Genomic DNA, 20694 nt, shown 5'->3' with positions numbered 1-20694 from the left:
GTAATTTCTCCTTCATTTGTGAACATGTTTTGCTTGTGACCACTAAGAGTATGCTTGGGTTCACAGATCCCCATGTATAACAGATTAATAAGTGCTACTCATTATATTTCCTCCCCAAAAGGCTGCTAACCATGCAAATGAGAAGTGCTAATCCTGTGCAGCAGAACTTTAAACGACAGCCAAACAGCTAAAACACAGCTTGTGAAGGATTGAGCATATGCACTTCCAAGGAATGGTGGAAGTGACATTTTCAGCATCCATGATTTACCATTTAGATTAGAGTTCAGCAGTAAATTATAAATTACTTTGTTGTGTATGTTGTATTTCCCAGGTACGTAAGAATTTATACATGGTAACTAAATATCTTGGCTGAACAACAAAAATAGATAGCCATAAAAAGTGCTAACAGATTATTTTACAGAACCAAATTTTAAGCAAAGTATGCCTGATAATCAAAAGAGAAGCAAATGCTCATGGAGTCCTGAACTGAGTGCCTCTGTTTCACACAGATATGCTGTCACCACGGGAGGGTACTTAAAACCTCCATTATTTCACAAGTAAAAAACTTCACTAATATGTCAGGAGGCAAGACACTGGCAGATTCTCTGAAAACTTGAAGCCACTACTGCTATATAAATGACAACTTGCAAGGAGCCATTAGACTGGGAAAAAGCATGAGCTCACCTTTTCTTCAGTAGGGGATTTTTCTTTGAGCCAGTGATTCAGGACTTCATCTTTAAATGCTCCCGTGTTGCCCACTGTGCTTTGCTGAATTTTGGCAATTGTCGTGGCGTCTTTCACAATCTCGATCATTCCTACAGAAGGATGCACAGAGTCTGATGGAGATTGGGGGCCAGTGCCTGGCCCAGAGGAGGAAAGGCTATGTCTTTGTTGAGTGAAGGGCAGAGGGTTTTTTTTTTTTTTTTTTTGACCAGAGAGCTATTTTCCAGGTCTATGCTATTGGTTTTCTTATGAGGAATAGAAAGGAAAGAAGGAGGATATGGAAGTTGTGTGGGATATGTTTTCAATATCCCAGAATGACAAGAGGAAAGGGCTGGTTTTGAATAGTAATAAATAAAAGCATTTATATGCTGAGCATATCCTTCCTCAGATGGCAATCTGTGCCTTTTCCTTTTTTAAATTACAGGGTTAAATGTAAATGGTTTTGTAGAGTTCTCAGATCAGAAACTTGAATAAACATATGTTTGACTGAAACTAATGCTGAATGTCTATAAAAATACCTGATAGTAGAGTGTGTAATAGCTTTGATAATGTGAATTCTGGAATACTAAAATAAGTGACAGATCTTTCCATCTATTTTTAAATGTTTTTTGTGAGAGAAAAGTTTAATGTGTAATGAAATGAGTTAAAGTTTAGAGACGGAGAAGGAAAGAGGAGGGAACAAGTTCTTACTAAAATCATTTCCATGTATAGTCACAGGGATTTGAATCATGCATTCATGTATTTTCAATATATCCACATTAAATTGAGAGTCACATTCACCAGCATAGAAATGTTTTCTTCCTTTTTATACAGATTAAGATTATGATTTTTCAGTTATTAAATGTCTACACTGAAGGAATTATAATCTTTTCAAACGAGCTGAGTGGTCTATTCATCTCCTGAGGTAACTACATACCTATTTTGTCACCAGTTGAAATGCAGCCATATGGCAGGAGGCACAGATCCAAAGATTCAGTCTCCCAAATAGACTCCATGATTCGTAGAATCTGGGCATCGAAACACAGAAATGTTTATATTATATATATATTAACTTAATATATTTTTCTTCTCCCTTAAAAATAGCAATCATATCTAGTAACACAAAATATAAGAGTAAATGTAAAACATATAAGTAACAACTGTACGTTTATTGGTCAATCTGGTACTCTAAAGTTTCTCTTCTTTGTGAGCTTGTTAATTTTGTTTTCCGAAATGTATCTTGGGGAAGAGGATAAATACATTTCTTGTTTTGTTTTGTTTTTGTTTTTGTTTTGTAGATGGAATCTTGCTCTGTCGCCCAGCCTGGAGTGCAGTGGTGTGATCTTAGCTCACTGCCACCTCCACCTCCCAGGTTCAAGTGATTCTCCTGCCTCAGCCTCCTGAGTAGCTGGGATTACAGGCGCGCATCATGATGCCCGGCTAATTTTTTTGGTATTTTTAGTAGAGATGGGGTTTCACCATGTTGGCCAGGCTGGTCTCAAACTCCTGACCTCAAGTGATCCGCCCACCTTGGCCTCTCAAAGTGCTGGGATTACAGGCGTGAGCCACCATGCTTGGCCAATACATTTCTTTTGGAGTGGGTTTTAGCTGTGGTTCATCACCTCTCTGTTCAAATGTTCTGCTTTACTTGTGCCTATTTTACCACAAAACTCTAACATCCTTACACATATTTATCACTCTAAGGCAACAACCAAAGCAGCAGTAACTACAATGATGATAATGATAGCGAATATATACTGATTGCTGCTTTATGTGTGATCCTTGCATTGCCCTATAATGTGGATAGGATTATTATTCCCATTCTACAGGTGAAGGAACAAAGCCTTAAAGAGCTTAAATAACTTGCCCTTAGCTGCCAAACTATGTGCCCCAACAAATAAACAAAGTAGGCTGGGCATGATGGCTCACACCTAGAATCCCAGCAATTTTGGCGATTAACTGGCTCATGCCTAGAATCCCAGCAATTTTGGCAACTGTCATGGTGTCTTTCACAATCTTGATCATTCCTATAGAAGGATGAAGAGTCTAATGGAGATTGTGGGCTAGTGCCTGGCCCAGAGAAGGAAAGGCTATGTTTTTGTTGAGTGAAGGGCAGAGAGGTTTTTTTTGACCAGAGAGCTATTTTCCAGGTCCACACTGTTGGTTTTCTTATGAGGAAGGGAAAGAAAAGGAGAAGACTGTGAAAGTTGTGTGGGAGGCTGAGGTGGGAGGATTCATTGAGCCAAGGAGTTTGAGGCCAGCGTGGGTAACATGGCAAGACCCCATCTCTACAAAAAATATAATTTGCCAGGTATGGTGGTGCGCACCTATAGTCCTAGTTACTTCAGAGGCTAAGGCAGGAGGATTGCTTGAGCCTAGGAGTTTGAGGCTGCAGTGGGCTGTGATCGTGCCACTGTATTCCAACCTGGGCGATAAAGCAAGGCCTCATCTTAAAAAATTTTAAAAAAACAAAACCACAAAGTACATAAAGGGCAAAGGCAAACTTTCACTCAAAATGAGAGGACCAACAGGGTAATTTTTGTGTTTTTAAAGTGTCCATCTTCAAACAATTCAAAATATTCTACAGATTTATTTGAAATTTAATAAACTTGCAAAAAGTTTGAAGGATTTCTCTTTTTCTTTTCTAAAATACCTCCTGGACAAAACATAGATCATTCTTGAAAGCAAAGCAAAGGCAAAGCAAAGGTATTCCTGTTTCTATATTAGAAATAAGTAAAAACAGAAACTTATAATTGGAAACATGACCAGTTTTAAATAGGCTACCTTGAAATCAATGTAATTTGTCTACTTCAAATAAACCATATTAAGTATTAGAAATTATTACCTCTACAACACTGACCAACTAGAATCTGGAGAATATTACTTTACAGACTTGTGAAGCTAAAGTTTATCTAGAAATGTTAGAAAATATGAAAATAATTAGCACTGATATATTGACCATTCACCTTCTGCCCTAACAGTACTTCACTCTTGTCACTTACCTGCAGGATTTCTGTGGTGACCTACTTGTTCATCTTTCTCCTTCCCATCAAATCATTTGCCTGATTTGTTTATGTGCATCAGAGGAGATGTATCTAAAAGAGTGCCTAGAGATGTGCAGACATGTCTATGGGCAGGAATGAAGTGAGTGCTGGCGATAAATATGGCTATTTTCTATGTTATCAGGCTTAGAATGGGGTGTATAAAAAAGACATTAGGTGAGGGAGGTATATCTGGCTACTTGGGAGTGTTAGATATGCAACTTGGACAGAACCATAATGCTCATTAGATTGCATATCTAATAGTCTGCAGCCAAATTCCCCAAGTGAAAACTCTCTATGATGTAATATTTGATCACAATTCATCACTTGAAAGAAGAGAGTGGGAATAGAGCCAGTAGGAGAAAGCATGTTTTTGATGTAATATAGAATTGTTTTCAGAGAATTGAAAACAATCTTAAAATTAGCATACCTGTAAAATAAGCATGTCTTGGCGCAGATCATCACCATGTTTAAAGATAATTCCAATTGTTTCATTTGATAGGGCTGTAGGATCAGCACATTTAAACTCAAGCCACAGTGGTTTTTTCTTGGAGGCCATTACTTTACATTTTTCAATCTGTAAGGAAGCAGTCACATGTTCCCCACACACAATGAATAACGAATATACATGGTGGAGACACAAATTCTCTTGCAAAACATCACTATAAACAACAAGGACAAAGTCCTAGTTGGAAAATGATTTTCAATATTTGGGTAAAAATACAGAAGTTGTTTTGAGCAAATCTGGAAATGCCATGTGAGAGCGAATTCACAACTCTTAAACCAGTGCCTCTCAAACTGTGCTCCAAAGAACCACAAGAGTCTTTGGAAGTGCCTAAGAGGTATGGCAGATCTCACCCTCCCCACGCACACAGAGCTCTGACACTCCCACATCCTCTTTAATAGACAGCAACCTGGCTATTATATTTGTCCGCCTTCTGAGATTTAATTTGAAAAAAGAATTCTAATGCTACCACAATGTCAAAAAAACTATTATTGCAGAATCAGATGCAATAGGCTACATCTAAGAAGATGAAATTTAACAGAAATAAATGGAAAATCTGGCATTTAGGTACAACACGCCCTCCCCCTAAACCTCATACATCTAAATAAATTCAAGGCAGGGGAAATGTGGCTTGGCAGTTACTCACTTAAACATAAAAAAGGTAGGTGTTTCAGGCAAAGGTGAGTTCACCACAGATCAAAATTGTGATGTAGTCATTTAAAGAAGCAAACACAATTTGAAACTGTATTAATATGTCATAATTCCTACCAATCTTTAAATAATGGACAGTGGATAGTGTGTGCTTTTACTATAGGGCCAGTTTGCTGGTAATTGTATATAAAATTAAACATTCAGGGGAAGAACTTCCTCATCTTTTCATGTGGCTTCGCTGCTACGGGAGTTGCCGTCCTGCCATAAACAACTAGAAAACTATGCAAAATATATAAAACTCTTTTCAGACATTGAACAGGCAGTGTAGGTCCGTGATCCCCAAGAAAAGGAAGACAAATGAAGTGAGCCCTGTAATTGCCCCAGATTACTGCCTGGGGGCTGTTTCTAGGCTACAGCACAGAGGAAGGAAATCCAGACTGAGCCCAGAGTCCAGCAGTCTAAATTACTGTAACTGAAGTCTCAGAGAGGAGAGAAAAGAGGCAACATAAAAAATTGGTTGAAAAATTTCCAAATTTGATAGACTATAAACTCACAAATTCAAGGAGCTCCATAGACTCCAGCAGCCTAAACACAAAGGAAACCCATACCAGGGTACATCATAATCAAATTGCTGAAAACCAGAAATAAAAAAGAATCTTAAAAACAGCCTGGGGAAAAAGACGTATTATGCAGACACAATCAAAGATAAGACTCATCATCAGAAAATATGCAAGCCAGAAAAAAATGTTACTGCAAGAAAAAAACCAGTCAATCTAGAATTCCATATTCAGGGAAAATATTTTTCAAAAATGAAAGCAGAATAAAAAGTGTTTCAGATAAACAAAAGCTGAAAGAATTTATTGTCAGCAAACTTGCAGTAGAAAAGATGTTAGAAGCTCAAGGAAATGTGGACCAATATAAGGCAATAAAGAGTACCAAAAATGGTAAATATGTAGGTAAATAGTTAAAAATTATTTCATCTATTAAGTCTGTTAAGTCTATTTTTTAACTGTTTAGGGCAAAAATAGTAACTTATTGTGCCATTTATAACATATATAGAAGTTAAAATCATAATAAAAATAATGCAAAGGATGCGGGGGTTAATGGAAGTATACTGTTGCCTGTATAAGCACACGTATATGAAGTGCTTTGTTATTTAAACATAATCAAGAATGTGTGGTATTGATGTAAGGACAGACATTTAGATCAGTGGAACAGAACAGAGAATCTAGGTGTAGACCCACACATATACGGTCAGTCGATACTTGACAAAGGTGCCAAGGTAGTTCTCCAGAAAAAACAAAACAAAACAAAACAAAACAAAACAGTCTTTTCAACACGTGGTGCTGAAAAATCTGGATATTCATATTAAAAAATGAACTCTGACCTTCACCTCACACTGTATACAAAAATTAACTCAAATTGGATTGCAGACTTCAATGTAAGAATTAAAACCATAACCCTTCTAAGAAAAAATATCTGCCACATTGAGTTAAACCAGAATTTCTTAACCTTGGCACTGTTGCCATTTTGGGGTGGATAGTGTTTGCTCTGGGGGACTATCCTGTACCCTGCAGGGTATTTAGCAGCATCCCTGGCCTCTACCCACTAGATGCCAATAGCATTCTCCCAGTTATAACCATCAAGAATGTCTTCAGACATTGCCAAATGTCCCTTGGCAGACAGAGGGATTACCCCAGGCTGAGGCACTGGATTAGATAGATTTCTTTTTCATTTCTTTTGAAACAGGGTCTCACTCTGTAGCCCAGGTTGGAATGCAGTGGCACAAACACAGCTCACTGCAGTATCAAACTCCTGAGCTCAAGTGATCCTCCCACCACAGCCTTCCAAGTAGTGGGGACTATGGCACGTGCCACCATGCCCGGCTATTTTTTTTTATTTTTTGTAGAGATGGAGTCTCGCCATGTTGCCCAGTCTGGTCTCGTACTCCTTGCCTCAAGTGATCCTCCCGCCTTGGCTTCCCACAGTGCTGGAATTACAGGTGTGAGACACTGTGCTAGTCCTAGACAGATTTCTTAGATAAGACACTAAAAGCACAAACCATTTAAGAAAAAGTTGCAAATTTGACTTAATCAAAATTTAAAGCTTCTGCTTTGAAAGACACCTCTAAGAAAATAAAAAGGCAAGCCACAGACTAACAGAAAATATCTGTAAAATGTATATCTGATAAGGAATTTGTATCCAGTTTATATAAGTAACTCTCATAACTAAAACTAAGGTCCAGGTGCGGTGGCTCACACCTGTAATCCCAGCACTTTGGGAGGCCGAGGCAGGTGGATCACGAGGTCAGGAGATTGAGACCATCGTGGCTAACACGGTGAAACCCCGTCTCAACTAAAAATACAAAAAAAAAAAAAAATTAGCTGGGTGTGGTGGCGGGCACCTGTAGTCCCAGCTACTTGGGAGGCTGAGGCAGGAGAATGGCATGAACCTGGGAGGCGGAGCTTGCAGTGAGCTGAGATCGTGCCTCTGCACTCCACCCTGGGCGACAGAGCGAGACTCTGACTCAAAAAAAAAAAAAGAAGGCAACCCACCTAAAAAACTGGTGAAATATTTGAATAGAAAATTTTCAGAAGAATGTACTCTAATGGAAAATGAGCACATAGAAAGACACTCAACCTTATTATGGAAATGCAAATAAAAACAATAGTGAGATACCACTTCATACTCATTTGAATGGCTAAGTTTAAAAAGACTGATGATAACAAGTGCTTGCTAGGATGTGAAACAACTAGAACTCAACGTATACATTGCTGGAATTTAAATGGTATAACCACTTTGGAAAAATGGTATCTTGTAAAATTACACACACACACCATCTGACCCAACTACCCCACTGTTAAACATTTACTCAAAAAATGAATGGAAAACAAACTGTGGTATATCCATACAAGGGACTACTACTAAGTCATAAAAAGAAACAAATTACTGATACATACAATAACATGAATGAATCTTAAAAGCATTATGGAAAGTAAAATAATTCAGATATAAAACTATATACTATATGATTCCTCTTAATAAAAGTCTAGAAAAGGCATTTTATGATAGAAAGTAGATCTGTTGCATTATCAGAGAGAATGGGAGGAGAAAAAGGACTAACTGCAATGGGACATGACAGAACTTTTTCTGTAACATGTCTATGGAAATGTTCTAGATCTTGATTGTGGTGGTGGTTATATAATTGTATACATTTCTCAAAACTCACTGAATTCTACTTTTTTTTTTTTTTTTTTTTGAGACGGAGTCTTGCTCTGTCACCCAGGCTGGAGTGTAGTGGCGTGATCTTGGCTGACTGCAACCTCCACCTCCTAGGTCCTAGTTCAAGCAATTCTCCTGCCTCAGCCTCCCGAGTTGCTGGGATTACAGGAATGCACCACCATGCCTGGCTAATTTTCTTTTGTATTTTTTAGTAGAGATGGGGTTTCACCATGTTGGCCAGGCTGGTCTTGAACTCCTGACCTCGTGATCTGCCTGCCTCGGCCTCCCAAAGTGCTGGGATTACAGGCGTGAGCTACCGCGCCTGTTCCCTGAATTCTACATTTTAAATGGGCAATTTTTATTGTATACAAAGAATATCTCAAGCTGATTTTAAAAAATATGGAAGGGAAATTATCTGGTATTGAGGCTTTCATAACCAGTGATTAGACAAGGGCTTATGAGAAACCCATCCAGAGACTCTCCAGCTTCCCTGTCTCTGCATAAACATTAGCTTTTAAGTACTGGGCCCCAGCAAGCACGTTAGACATCTTCAAGACATAAAGACCACATGGAGACATCCAAGTGATACCTACTGCCAGCGCTCCTGCTTTCAGTCCAGGATCATATGGAACTCTAAAGCTTTCGGGGAGTTGAGAATTCTGCAGGTTTTCAAGCTTTTGTTTAAGTTGTGAAATAACTGTAATTGTCAAAAAGTACACAAGAGTTATGTGAGTTCCAGAAATCATCAATATTATCTATTACATTTCCTGAGAACACATTTATTCATAGCATTCTATATATTTGTTCTGGTGTAGAGCAGGAGAAATGTGGGTGGGCCCTGCCTTTGAGGAACTAACCATATGAGGCGGCAAGATACATTGGGCTTAAGGTGAGCAACATAACCATGTACACATACTACAACAGGGGACAGAAATATGTGAATATATGTGGGATAACACATAGACACCAACACAATCCAAGTAGAGAAGTATGCTCTGAGGGTGATGCTAAGGAATTAATACTGTAGTTTTCTTTCCAGCACATTAAACTTTAAACTACCATCTGATTTGAGGAACAGACATTTTAAGAAAATAATACATGGAATTTGGTTAGGGTTCTGTAATTTCTTTTCAGAAGAGGAAGTTAGGTTCTGTAGAGAAGTAGAGAAGATGGATGTGACAGCCTTAAAATTCTAAAGGCAAAATATGTGAATTAAAAATTACTGGATAACTGACAGAATGAGGGTCAGTACAAATGTTTTCCTTTCTTAAAATGCAAATAAAATATTATTATTACCATCATCATTTTTAGGAGGAAGCATTGTAAGAATCAAAGGGAGAAAGAAATTTTAAATATTCAGGAGTTTAAAATACTGGTTGAGTACATGAAGTGTCTATGTAATGAGCCATAGTGCTAGGTCTAGGTATATAAAAATGAAAAAGAGATATTCTCTAGATTCAAGGTTGATACAGTTTACCAGACCAGGAAGATATGTTAAAGACTTTAATTTAATGTAGTATCAATCAAAATCTACAGAAATACAGAGAAGGAGTGATTAATTTTCCTAGGGCAGGGGCAGGTTTTCTTAGGGTAGGAATAAGATATTGGAAACGGCTTGAGAGAGAAGGTGGTGTGTGTGTGTGTGTGTTTATTATCTTTATGCACACACACACACACACAGATACAGAGTCGTCTCTTGCTGTCTGTAAGGATTGGTTCCAGGACCTCCTGCAGATATCATAATCCATGAATGCTCAAGCCCCTGATATAAAATGGTATAGTATTTGCATATAACCTATGCACTTCCTCCCATATACTGTAAATCATCTCTAGATACCTATAATATCTGATACAATGTAAATGCTGTGCAAATAGTTGTTACACTGTACTGTTTAGGGAATAATGACAGGAAAAAAAGTCTGTACATGTTCAATGCAGATGCAATTTTTTTCCCAAATGTTTTCTATCCATGCTTGGTTGAATTTACAGATGTAGGACCCCAGATAGGGAAGAATGAATGTATCTCTATATATCACTCTGAGATATATAGATGAAGAAATGCCAAAAAATTAAAATAGCCTCTCAAAAATTCATCATTTTATAAGACTGTAAACTTGAAAACTGTATGTGCATATTCAGAGATGTGAAGAAAAAGGTAAAGATTTGGAAATATCTAATCTTTGTGTATGCAACTGTTCTTAAAAACTACATCTTACATCTGCATAATGCTGCTTAATTTTTCAGTTAAGAATATGTAAATCTATAGTTAAAAATTATGAACTTGTAAAAGGAGAACTTTAAATTTGTTTACTCCATGCAGACAGAAAACTCAAAAATGTGTTCTTGGTGCCTTCAGGAGGATGCAACTTGGATTCCAGGAAGAAAAAGAATTATAGGAACAATGGCATTTGGAGATGAAGGCATTTGGAAAGAGAACACAGAAAATATAGCCACCGTACCTTGGGAACTGACGTCATACTTTTCAGCAGAGAGCGATTTAATATCAAGGGTGACTTTTTGTAACATCTCGATTACTTGGACTTGTTGGGTAAAGTCGTGCAGCATGGCTGTGCCACAGCCCCTCAGATAGGCTTCCAGAATCACAGCGAACCTCTGCTGATAGTGTCTGGACTGGGCTATCTCACTTCTCAAGAACCAAAACAAAAAGTGACCAATTCTTTTGTTCTGAGGGCAGGTACAAGAAAGTTGAAATTATTATGACTAATGCTTTAGGTCTACCAGTTAATTCTTGGCAACTTAAAATTTCACGCTATTATCAAAATGGAAGTACTTACTCTTAAACCACGCTTCAGCAGAAATCTGGCAAGGGCGCTATCATGGTATGGTTCAAATTTCACAGCCTAAAGGAAGAACACATTGGCATTTGTAGGACTGTACTCTATGTCGTTGAATCAGGGAAAAGGAAATGGAGAAGAACTGGTGCTCTGCTTTACTGGGTCTTCACGGCTAGAAAGATGAAAATCTTAACAGTCACTTAAGTTTAATCCTGTCTGTTAGAGGACACTTAGGACCAGACTGAACCACTTGCTTAAGATCATAGAGCAGCCGATGACATAACTGGGATTAGAGGCTGAAACTTTTGACTCACAGTCATGTGCTACTGATAAATTCAAAGGTGAAGAGGTGAGGGAATTTGCTCTAATTAGGTCTTACTGGTTTTGTTGGAGGGGTAGAGGGGGAAGATGGAGACACTGTAACCAATCTATAAAGTGGAAGGTAAGAGGGAATGTGAGAAAGAAAATGGACAGTGGAGATATAGTATAATACACGTAAGGAGAAAAATATTTGTTAGATGGAAAGATCCTAAAAGCCCTATAGCTTCCCTTTTCGGCATCTCACTGGCAAGTCACTGAACTGTCTCACAGGTCCTTAACTACAAGTAAACAGTGGCTCTAGATCAATCCACACAGAGCAATCCCTACCCTCTGCCACACTGTGGTGTGTACAGAGCTTTCTGTCCAAAAGTCCCTGATTTTATGTTTTCTTAAGTATAATTTGATCTTCGTTTTCAGTGTTTAGTAATTTTCATATCACTTGGCTGATGTTAGAGAATATTGACTTAGTACAGCTCCATTACTGACGAGGAAGAACTGATAAAATGTAAAAAACACAATTAAATCTTGTGAGTGCATAGGTGTTTCATTGTTCTCTGTGCTTTTCTGTAAGTTTGAAATAGTTCATAATTTTAAAAGCAGCAACACTAACAAACATTGTTCAGATTATTATAAAAGCATATATAAAGTTAGAGGATAGATGTCATATGTAAACATGAAGAGAGACTTAATATTAAATATCTCAGAGTATACACTTTATGAATAGAAATGGTGTACCCTTTTTTCCTAAGGAATGGAAGAAATTCACATTCTAGTTTATATTTTAGGAACTGGAGGCTTCTTGGAAGGATTTATAATTCTTCCTCTGGTTTTCCAGTTTGGACATGATCACTAGTGGCTTCATCATGTTTCAATTATACAAGTGTTTACGAAAATGCTTTTCAAAAGTATGGTCAAATAGGTGCCACTGTAGCTGCATCAAAGGCCTTAATTCTGAGAATGTGGTCTTTTAGCCACCAGTACTCATTTTCGCAATGTTTTAAGTTTCTAAGCCAGATGTGAGTCTTTCTGACCTTCTTCAGGTTTCACTTCTGTAAAGACAGTGCAGATCTCAACTAGGAGACCATTTTGATCAGGAATGAGTCATTTAGCCATAGCTGAAAATGTCTCAAGTAGTTTTACAAATGACTATTCTTCTTCAGATTTAAGACCACAAATTCAATGTTAATATTATGTATTGACCTCTTTCATTTAACACATTTCTAAAAAGAACATTATTCATTTTCCAGCTCTTTGAAGTTTACTTGTGAACATGACAATGAAAAATAATTCCTGTTAGCCTTGGGGTTTGCAACAGAGCTCATCCAAGTTTTTTTCATGTTGTTTCTGTTATGGAGAGCTAGAAAACTGAAGATTCTTTAATTATTCTAAAATTCTTTAGTGTTATACAAATATCTCAACTAGTGAAAAAACTACTGAATATATTTAATGGATGAAAACAAAGCCAAATGTAATGTTTCAAGTATCTAACAGGAAGGTGAAGATTGAGAGTTTAAGTTGAGGCTATCCAAAATGCTTATCAGAAAACTCCAGAACTTCCTATAAATACGGATAGTGATTAGACAGTTTAGTGTGTAAAATTTAGTCTGGCTAATCCTAAAGATCTCAGGTCAAATGTCACTTACTCAGAACTGTCCCTGGGTCTCTTAATCAAAATTAAGTGTCCCTTGGACCCCTGGACTATTTTCTCATAATACGGTATAGTTTTCCCTAAAGTATTTGTCACAATTTGGTATTAAACATCTATTTGTGTGTGTACTCATTTAATGCCAGTCTTCTCAGTACATGTTGTTGAATTAATGAATGAAGGCTGTGCTCTAAAATAGCATTTCTATTCAAGTTCCTTTACTTCCTTTCCCTTGTCAAGCAGTACAATATAAGTTGAGAACTGCTAAAGTGAGCAGGGGAACTGTTCCCCCTTCTTTCTTTAACTTCTTAACTAAACCTTAGAAAAATCACTTGTCCTCTCAGGACCCCAGGGAACATCATGAGAAACGGAGTAGAAATACATACAGTCCTGTACCTATCTGCAGAGAGGAGCCTTCAAGACTCTACCCAGATATGAGATATTATTATGTGAACTGTAACAGACATACACAGAGAATAAGACCTTTTATCTCTAGCCCCAGAATCCTGACACCAGACTGATGAAGGATATGGTGGTGGATTTGTGAAGGATTTGGGGTAGTGAAAAGAGCAGGATCTGGAGGCAGACCTCCTGGGTTTGAATTCTGGTCTACCTCTTTCAAAGTATGTGACCTTGGGCACATTACTTAGCCTCTTTGTACCTCAGTTTCCTCATGTAAAAAGTGCAAATGTCAATTTGACCTCCATCACAGTTATTGGAAGAGTTAAATGAGATAATACACTGAAAGCATGTCAGTCACTTGGAGCCTTGGCACAAGAAAGCATTCAGTAAGTGCAATCTATCATTAAAATAATAAATGAGAACAAAGTATTCCCACAGGGCCAATTCTCCTAAAAACGTGAAGTACTAATGTCTGCAAAACCCTTGTCAGCAAACCCTCCAAGACAGTAAAAATGTACATGGAACAGTTTACTACTTTTTGAGGCAGCTTCATCATATCTACTTTTGCCGATGATGAAGCTCTGAACAAAGGGCATTTGATGACAACTGAATGGAGTGCCTGTGCATATGCAAATCAATTCCTTTTGAGAAGGCTTCCATTGATAACACCAACATCCCCTACCTGGACCAATTGTAGAAGGTAATGCAGAACATCATCGTCCTCCAAGCTCTCCAGTTTCTGAACTGCAATGGCTCTTACATTTTCATCTGAGAAGTTGCAGTCCAGGAGTTGCATTGTTAACCCAACATCCAAAGCACTTTGATCCCAGACTTCCCTTCTGGCCAACAATTTGTATGTTTTGGCCACAATTTCTTGCTGTCCCCATTTCACTGAACTAAATAGCTTAGGATATGCTTTTGGGTGCTTAAGGCTTTCGTATCTAAAATGCCAGAGCAATTCTTTGTCCTCTGCTGTGAGAGGGTTAAGTGGATCAGTGGCTATGATCGCCTCCAATTGCTTGCGAAGCTGGTTGGGCATTTCTGCTCGAACCCGGTCCCCTTCCGGGTCAGGGGTGGGCTGATGCTTAGGCAGGGCTATCGGGTGGCAGTAATTGTCCAGAAGAATGGAGATGGACATTGAGTTCTCCTTGTCTGGGTTAGTGGCAGACGTGAGTTTGTCAGCATTGAAGCTTCCTTGGTCTTCTCCCTTCCCAGATATCTGCCACATGTGGAGGACGTATTCTCCACGGCGCAGGAGGAAACGGTGGTCTATCAGCAGCAGGTTCACATAATAGAGAAGCTGAACTTTGCCCTTGGACTCAGAACTGGGGGACTCTGCAGAGGCCTTGCTGGACAATGCTGGAGCTTTACCGCAGTAGATCTGGAGGTTCAGTAGAGCCCCTTTGGGCAAGTCTTTGATTTTGATACTGAACTCAAGCCACACATTCCACAGCACCTCCTCTGTGAAGGGTTTGGGGCTGGTTCTCCTTTGGCAAAGGACTTGTTGCCCATGCTGGATGTTTGCCTCTACAAAAACTGTGAGGTCGGTGTTCCGAGGCAGGACGGGGATATCAATGCCTCTGATCTTAACCCTGAACTTGCGGTCGCAGTCCCACAGGGACACGGTGAACACACTCTCGTGGTCCTTGCCGTGGATGGTAAGCTGCTCATGGTAGCCGGTGACTCCCGTGCAGTCGTCCACCAGCGGCCACTCTTCCTTCCTCACCTCGTCTAGGGCCGGGTCTGGAGGCGTGTCCAGTACCACGTGAATCTCTTCTCCGTTCTTGAGGCAGTGCCTCACCCACTGGAAGTTTTTGATGGGCGTTTCGCCCACCAGGTACTCATCCCGGCCACAGACGCGCAGCACAAAATCCTGTTCGCTTTGGCTTTCGGGAATATCCATCAGAGATTTCTTCTTGGCCATCTTGGTGAAGAAGCTCTGCAGGATGGCGCCGGGGGTGTCGTCGGGTGAGACCTTAATGGTCTGGCTGGTGGTGCTGCGGTGAATGACGATGAAGATGCAGTTGTTGGCAATCTTCTTCCACAGGTACTCCGGGAGGGGCTTGGACGTCACCCACGGGTGCATGGCATAGAGCTTGGGGTCGCGGCTGGCCACCTCCGCCATGCGCGGGGTCACCAAGCCACGGCGCGTGAACTCCAGCTCATCGTCGTGCACGTTGCTGACGTCAGTGACGTCATAGCCAATCAGCGCCGTGAGCTGCCGCTGGAAGGCTTGGGACTCCTCGGAGGGCGGGTGCCGCTGCACCAGGTGGATCTGGCCCGGGCTCCGGTGCGTGGCCTTCCAGTAGCGCAGGCAGTCCAGAGTCTGCACCACCTGGTACTTGTCGTAGATCTCGTACCACTGCCCCTTCTTCTGATAGAGCAGGAGGAAGTGATCCGGCCCCAGCCGGTGGTAGAAGTCCGCCGCCACGCTGGTCTCCAGCGCTCGCAGCCACACCTGGGCCTTCATCTGCTCCACGTTGCCGTGGCCGGCCACGTGCAGCAGCGCCGTTTCGGGGCTCTTGCATTTGCGCTGGCTGGTGGGCAGCACGAACTCGATGGGGATGAGCTCCATGGAGGACAGGCTGGCCGCAGCACTGCGCGGCTTCATCCTCCGGCGCCTTCGGCAGTTGTCCTCTCTCAGCACCACGGGCTGTTTATAGTTCTCCAGCTCCATGCCCTATGCGACCTGGGAGCGGAGGGACACAGGGATTTGTCACAAGAAAGGCACTTTCCCCTTATATTTTCTGGTGAGATGAGGGAAGAGGAGGTATAGGCGGCGTACATGTGCACAGGGACCCAGAGGGACCAAGTATTTTAAACTGGAAGCACTACAGCCCTTCAGAGCGTGGGCTTTGGAGTCGGGCCGGAGAGTCCTGGCCCAGCCACTTACTTTCTGGGTGATTTGGGCTGTTTAATCTCTGAGCCTGTTTCTCATCTCTCAAACTGGTTAGTAATGAATGCCCCAGAGGGAGAGTTAAATAAAGTAATACTTGTTCAATATGGGTGACAGGTATATGGGGGCTTATTGGTCGTTCTACTTTTGTATACTTTGAAAATTTTAAAGAGGTAGGTAAAACACTCATCCAGCACAGTGCATGACACATTATAATGGCTCAGAATGGACATTGTTCTTAAACATACTGAAACATATAGATTACTAAAATAGTACAGTTAAGGATCAAGTCCCAATTTACAAGGTGCAACACGAGATGCCAAAAAACCTCACTCTGAAAACAGGCCTTTAACTTACTTCCTCTTTGTTAAGTCTCACACTTCTTGGAACCCAGACATCTCACCCAGCCTTGCTTCACGTTGCCTGTTTTCAAACTGCCTGGACCTAGGATCTACTCCCTAATAAATTTCCTGCCTCTTGGTTTCATTTTTTCTTTCTAATTAGGAAAGCAAGTCATTTCATTTGTAAAGCTAAAACATATCGGAATTAGTAAAGTTACAGTCAAAACCATTTGCAGATATGTAAAATTTTGAATCATGGAATTTGTCAGCATTCTGGCTGTCACTGCTATATTAGGGCAGTATCTTAGAAGAGTCACCCAAGGCTGTACTCTCCCAATAGGAACATTTAGGTAATTTTAACATTGTTTAATTAATTAATTTAAATTCATTTGATCTGTCTCTACTTAATAATGGAGGAGCTACAGGATGGAAGGCAGGATTTCTGGACTCCAGTGACCTTCTGTTAAGACCCCCAATCATTTAACTTCTTTTTTGCTCTAATATTTTCATTTTTGTAACACAAATTCACAAATTTATTCTCATTAACCTACTCACTCTTTCCACAAAATTCAGTAAGTACCTACCCTTCACAAAGCACCTAAGTATAAATGGGATATACTGCAATAGGAAATCCTTCAAATAATAATTGAAATTTGAAAGGTATTGACACTGAAAGATTAGGTATTTTGCTTTCAATGTTTAGTATCACTACATTGTAATACATTATATTCTAAACGAATCAATTATTGAAACAAAAAATTAATGTTTCAGAAAATATCGTTTACTCTCTTAAATAACTAATGTTAGACTTAAAACTACATTATTTCCTTAAGAAATAGTGGAGCATTTGATGTATACCAAAAAGGAGAGCTTGATAAAAAGATAAGAAAGACAAATTTCATTTGATCCAAACTTATGTTCAAATCTTGGCTTAACTTTTAAAACCAATATTCCCTCTCTTAAAATATGAAGTTATACTTAGTAAGTGAAACCAACTGTCCCAAAGAACTGTCTCTTGTGGCTTAAAACATTCATTTTGGTCTTTTGCTACATTATAGAATAACTAACAAAGAAGAGAACTGTAAGATACATTGATATTGACACTAACTTGAAATAAAACGTGTCCAAATTTAGGCAGCATATAAATACACAGCAATAACTTCTGCCTCAGTGATACCAAACGATCTTATAAGATGCAGAGGAAAACAGGCTGACTAATACTCACTGGTTTCCTTCATGGTTGAGGCTATGAAGCTTTCCCCTTTTATGAGAAGATGTTGGAAACACTGTAAGTACAGTAATCTTGAAGCATGCACTTGTAGGAATATGAAGCCTGGCTGCCGTGCCCTCCCTTTTCCTCCCAAAACAAAAACAAAAATGTGATGCACCTGCAAAACTATTGCCGGAACCTTGTAGATATCCACAATACAGGTTGGACTAGACAATGAAACACAGACATTTGGTGGTAGTATCATCTCAAGAACCGACAACAGTTTCAGATAATCTAGCCGAGAAGGAAGTGCCACTATTCCGAGTCAGACCCCACAAAGAGCAAAAAATAGAAGGAAGCAATACCTGATAAAGCAGCGGAGGCGATGATGCTGAAGGATCATTTGTTTAATTTTTGAAAACAAAACAAATTCAAACCTACCCAGTGTGCGTCTAAATTCTTCCGCTTTTCTGGGGCTCCCTTCATATCCAGATGCAGAGGAAGTGTTGCAGTTACCAGGAAGGAAGTTTTAACCAAGTTGATTATACGTGTGATTGCTCATTTTAAAAGTGTCAGAAATGCATTTCCTGTTTTAGCATAGAGAGGGTAGGAGTATGAGACTGAGCAATGTTTACCATGGTTTTTCTTTTCTTTTTTTTCTCTTTGAACTAATTTTTCAAAAATTGTGATACCGAGACAAAATGACATAAATCCAAACCAAAATTACCCATTATGAGACATAAACATATGAAATATCTTTGTAGCTAGTTCTAAGAGCCACAGTATTAGGTATCTTATTAGGAAGACTTTTACCAGTCAAATTAAACTCATTCCCCTCCTGGGAATTCAAAAGAATCCTTGTTCGCACACGCTAACTGAGGGGTGGGGGAAGAGAAACCTAGTCATCTTGAGGACTAAGTTATCAAGCTGAAAATTTTTAAAGCCATGGTCTGCGAGCTCACTTCCTTAGCTTGGTGAGAGCTTTCTCTATTTTTTCAGAGCATTTGGGGCCTAAAATATCACTGGCTCAAACTGAAAGCACTGCAGCATGTGCATGTGTGTATATAAATGTGACATACTGCAGTAAGTAACCCTTCAAATAATGGTTGAAATGCTAAAAGTATTAAAATTGAAAGATGAATAAAAAGGTATTTTGATTTTAATACTAAGTACCACTACATTGTAACACATTATATTCCAAACAAGGATCAACTATTGAAACAAAAATTAATGCTTCAGAAAATATTCTGTGTTGAGGATGGAGCCTTACTGTCAGCAATGACTGATTAATTGACTGTAGACAAAACAGAAGGAGGTTGCCTGTTATCATGGGGAAATTGGGGAGCTGAACACTGTTACAGCATCAGGCAGATTCCATCCTGGGAGGTGGCCCCTGATTCCTATGGGAGTAGAGAATGCATAGAAAAGCCATCCTGAATCATTTTTAGAGTAGCATTGTATCTTCCAGGTGACCTCAGTTCTTTCTAGAACCTCCAAGCATCCTGAACCAGCGCCCCCTCCCTCCATCTCAGAATTCCCTGTGCTAGAGTTCATCCTCCAGTCGGGGTGTTGAGGGACTCCAGCTGAGCTTCAAGGGCAGCAGATAGAATGGAGTTGACCTCACAAGTCTCTTGGAGGTATGTAATTAAGAGTTCCTCTGAATTACTCTGATATTGAGATAAATGATTGATTTGACTTATTTCCTTTTACATATGCCTCTTGGGTTTTAACTTTTAAATAGCACTCTAATAGTTGGCATCAGCAGGCAAATAATTTAATTCAAAGGCTGCCTCCCAAATATTTAGAGGGGTCTTATCAGCTTCTCAAAGTATATTCCTATATAGGAATACTCCCTTAGGAGGCTGGCAGCTTTAGAAGCGCCAAGGCTGGCTTTCTTGGTTGGTCCTGAGGGAAGATCAACACACTGTAGCCACCAAACCATGATGTGAGAGCTTGCCAAGCTGTGTTTTACCCAGAGTGTGTGGGAGGGTTCCTGGGGGTGGGTGGAGTGGGAGGAGGTTTGAGGGTGGGAGGGCTGACCTCAGAGGGACCATGAGCTTGGCCAGCCCTGTTCCCCAGACCATTCAATAGATCCCTTCCCTCTCCTGGCTCAGTCACTTCCAGGGGGCCAAGTCCCAATCTGGCACTGCACATACACACACATGCCACATTATTCCAGAAACACGAGACTCAGCCTCTTGGCCCTGCCTGCTTCTGAAGGAACTATTCAGCTAAGTTTGATTAGGCAAAGGATTTTCTGTTGTATGACTAAACTGGAAAATACGTCAGGTTTATTGGTGGCTTGAGATTAAAAGTACCCTGCTCTTCCCCAAATCTTAATATAGCCACTAAAATTTGACTATCTGTAGTAAATGTTCCCAGTAAGAAGTAATGGCAAAGATTTCCTTCCTCTGTGGATACTTCCTCCCTGTAGAGGCATCCTTTACAAGTAAGAATATTTTATATCCCCAGAATATTTAGAAGACCTTCAGTCCTCATTAATATCCCATTTTAATAATATTTTTCCCTTCTGTGAATCTGTGGACACAGAAATCATTTTGGTTGGGAAAAAAAAACACAATCAAAGACTCTGACCTTCTATATCATATCAGTGGTCACAGCAATGACAAGATAGAACAGTTTAGAAAATAAGAACACAGTAGGAAGTATCAGTGATCAATAGACATTAAAAATTATTTGTTTTGAGGAAGGCTCTTTGCAACAGCCTTCAGAGAGATTATTTATGGTCTACTTGGAGAGACAGAACATGCAGAGGAAAGAATAACATGTGCAATGCGTTAGCATATGCAGTCCAAGCGGTTTAACTGTGTGATGTAACTTTCATTATGCAAGCCAACAGTTTACTGGAGGAGTTCACTTTGGGTGAGATTTGAAAATTTTTGTTTTAAATGTGCAGGGGAAGGTCCAGGATTCAAGGCAAGAGGAATCACAGGGGCAAGTCC

The 20694-nt window shown here is 39.8% G+C and overlaps 1 protein-coding gene across 4 annotated transcripts in view; it reads right to left on the bottom strand.

Moving 5' to 3' along the window:
- PIK3CG (phosphatidylinositol-4,5-bisphosphate 3-kinase catalytic subunit gamma) overlaps positions 1 to 18311 on the bottom strand; it is a 43341-nt gene extending 25030 nt beyond the window's left edge. The window contains exons 1-8 of one of the 4 annotated variants that reach the window (XM_519303.9): positions 18173 to 18311; positions 13967 to 15973; positions 10917 to 10982; positions 10581 to 10806; positions 8715 to 8818; positions 4174 to 4320; positions 1640 to 1730; positions 685 to 815 (exon numbers count right to left, since the gene is read on the bottom strand). In XM_519303.9, the coding sequence (XP_519303.2) occupies positions 685 to 815; positions 1640 to 1730; positions 4174 to 4320; positions 8715 to 8818; positions 10581 to 10806; positions 10917 to 10982; positions 13967 to 15961 (2760 nt within the window). In that variant the 5' untranslated portion in view covers positions 15962 to 15973; positions 18173 to 18311. The other 3 variants (XM_001162956.8, XM_001162884.8, XM_063815525.1) reach the window with 3 other exon arrangements.
- Positions 18312 to 20694: the final 2383 nt, after the last annotated feature.

The sequence above is a fragment of the Pan troglodytes genome, chromosome 6 (genome assembly GCF_028858775.2).
Source record: "Pan troglodytes isolate AG18354 chromosome 6, NHGRI_mPanTro3-v2.0_pri, whole genome shotgun sequence".
In the NCBI taxonomy this organism is placed as follows: domain Eukaryota; kingdom Metazoa; phylum Chordata; class Mammalia; order Primates; family Hominidae; genus Pan; species Pan troglodytes.
The sequence above is the reverse complement of the archived record's forward strand: the minus strand, read 5'-3'. Positions and strand labels throughout refer to the sequence as shown.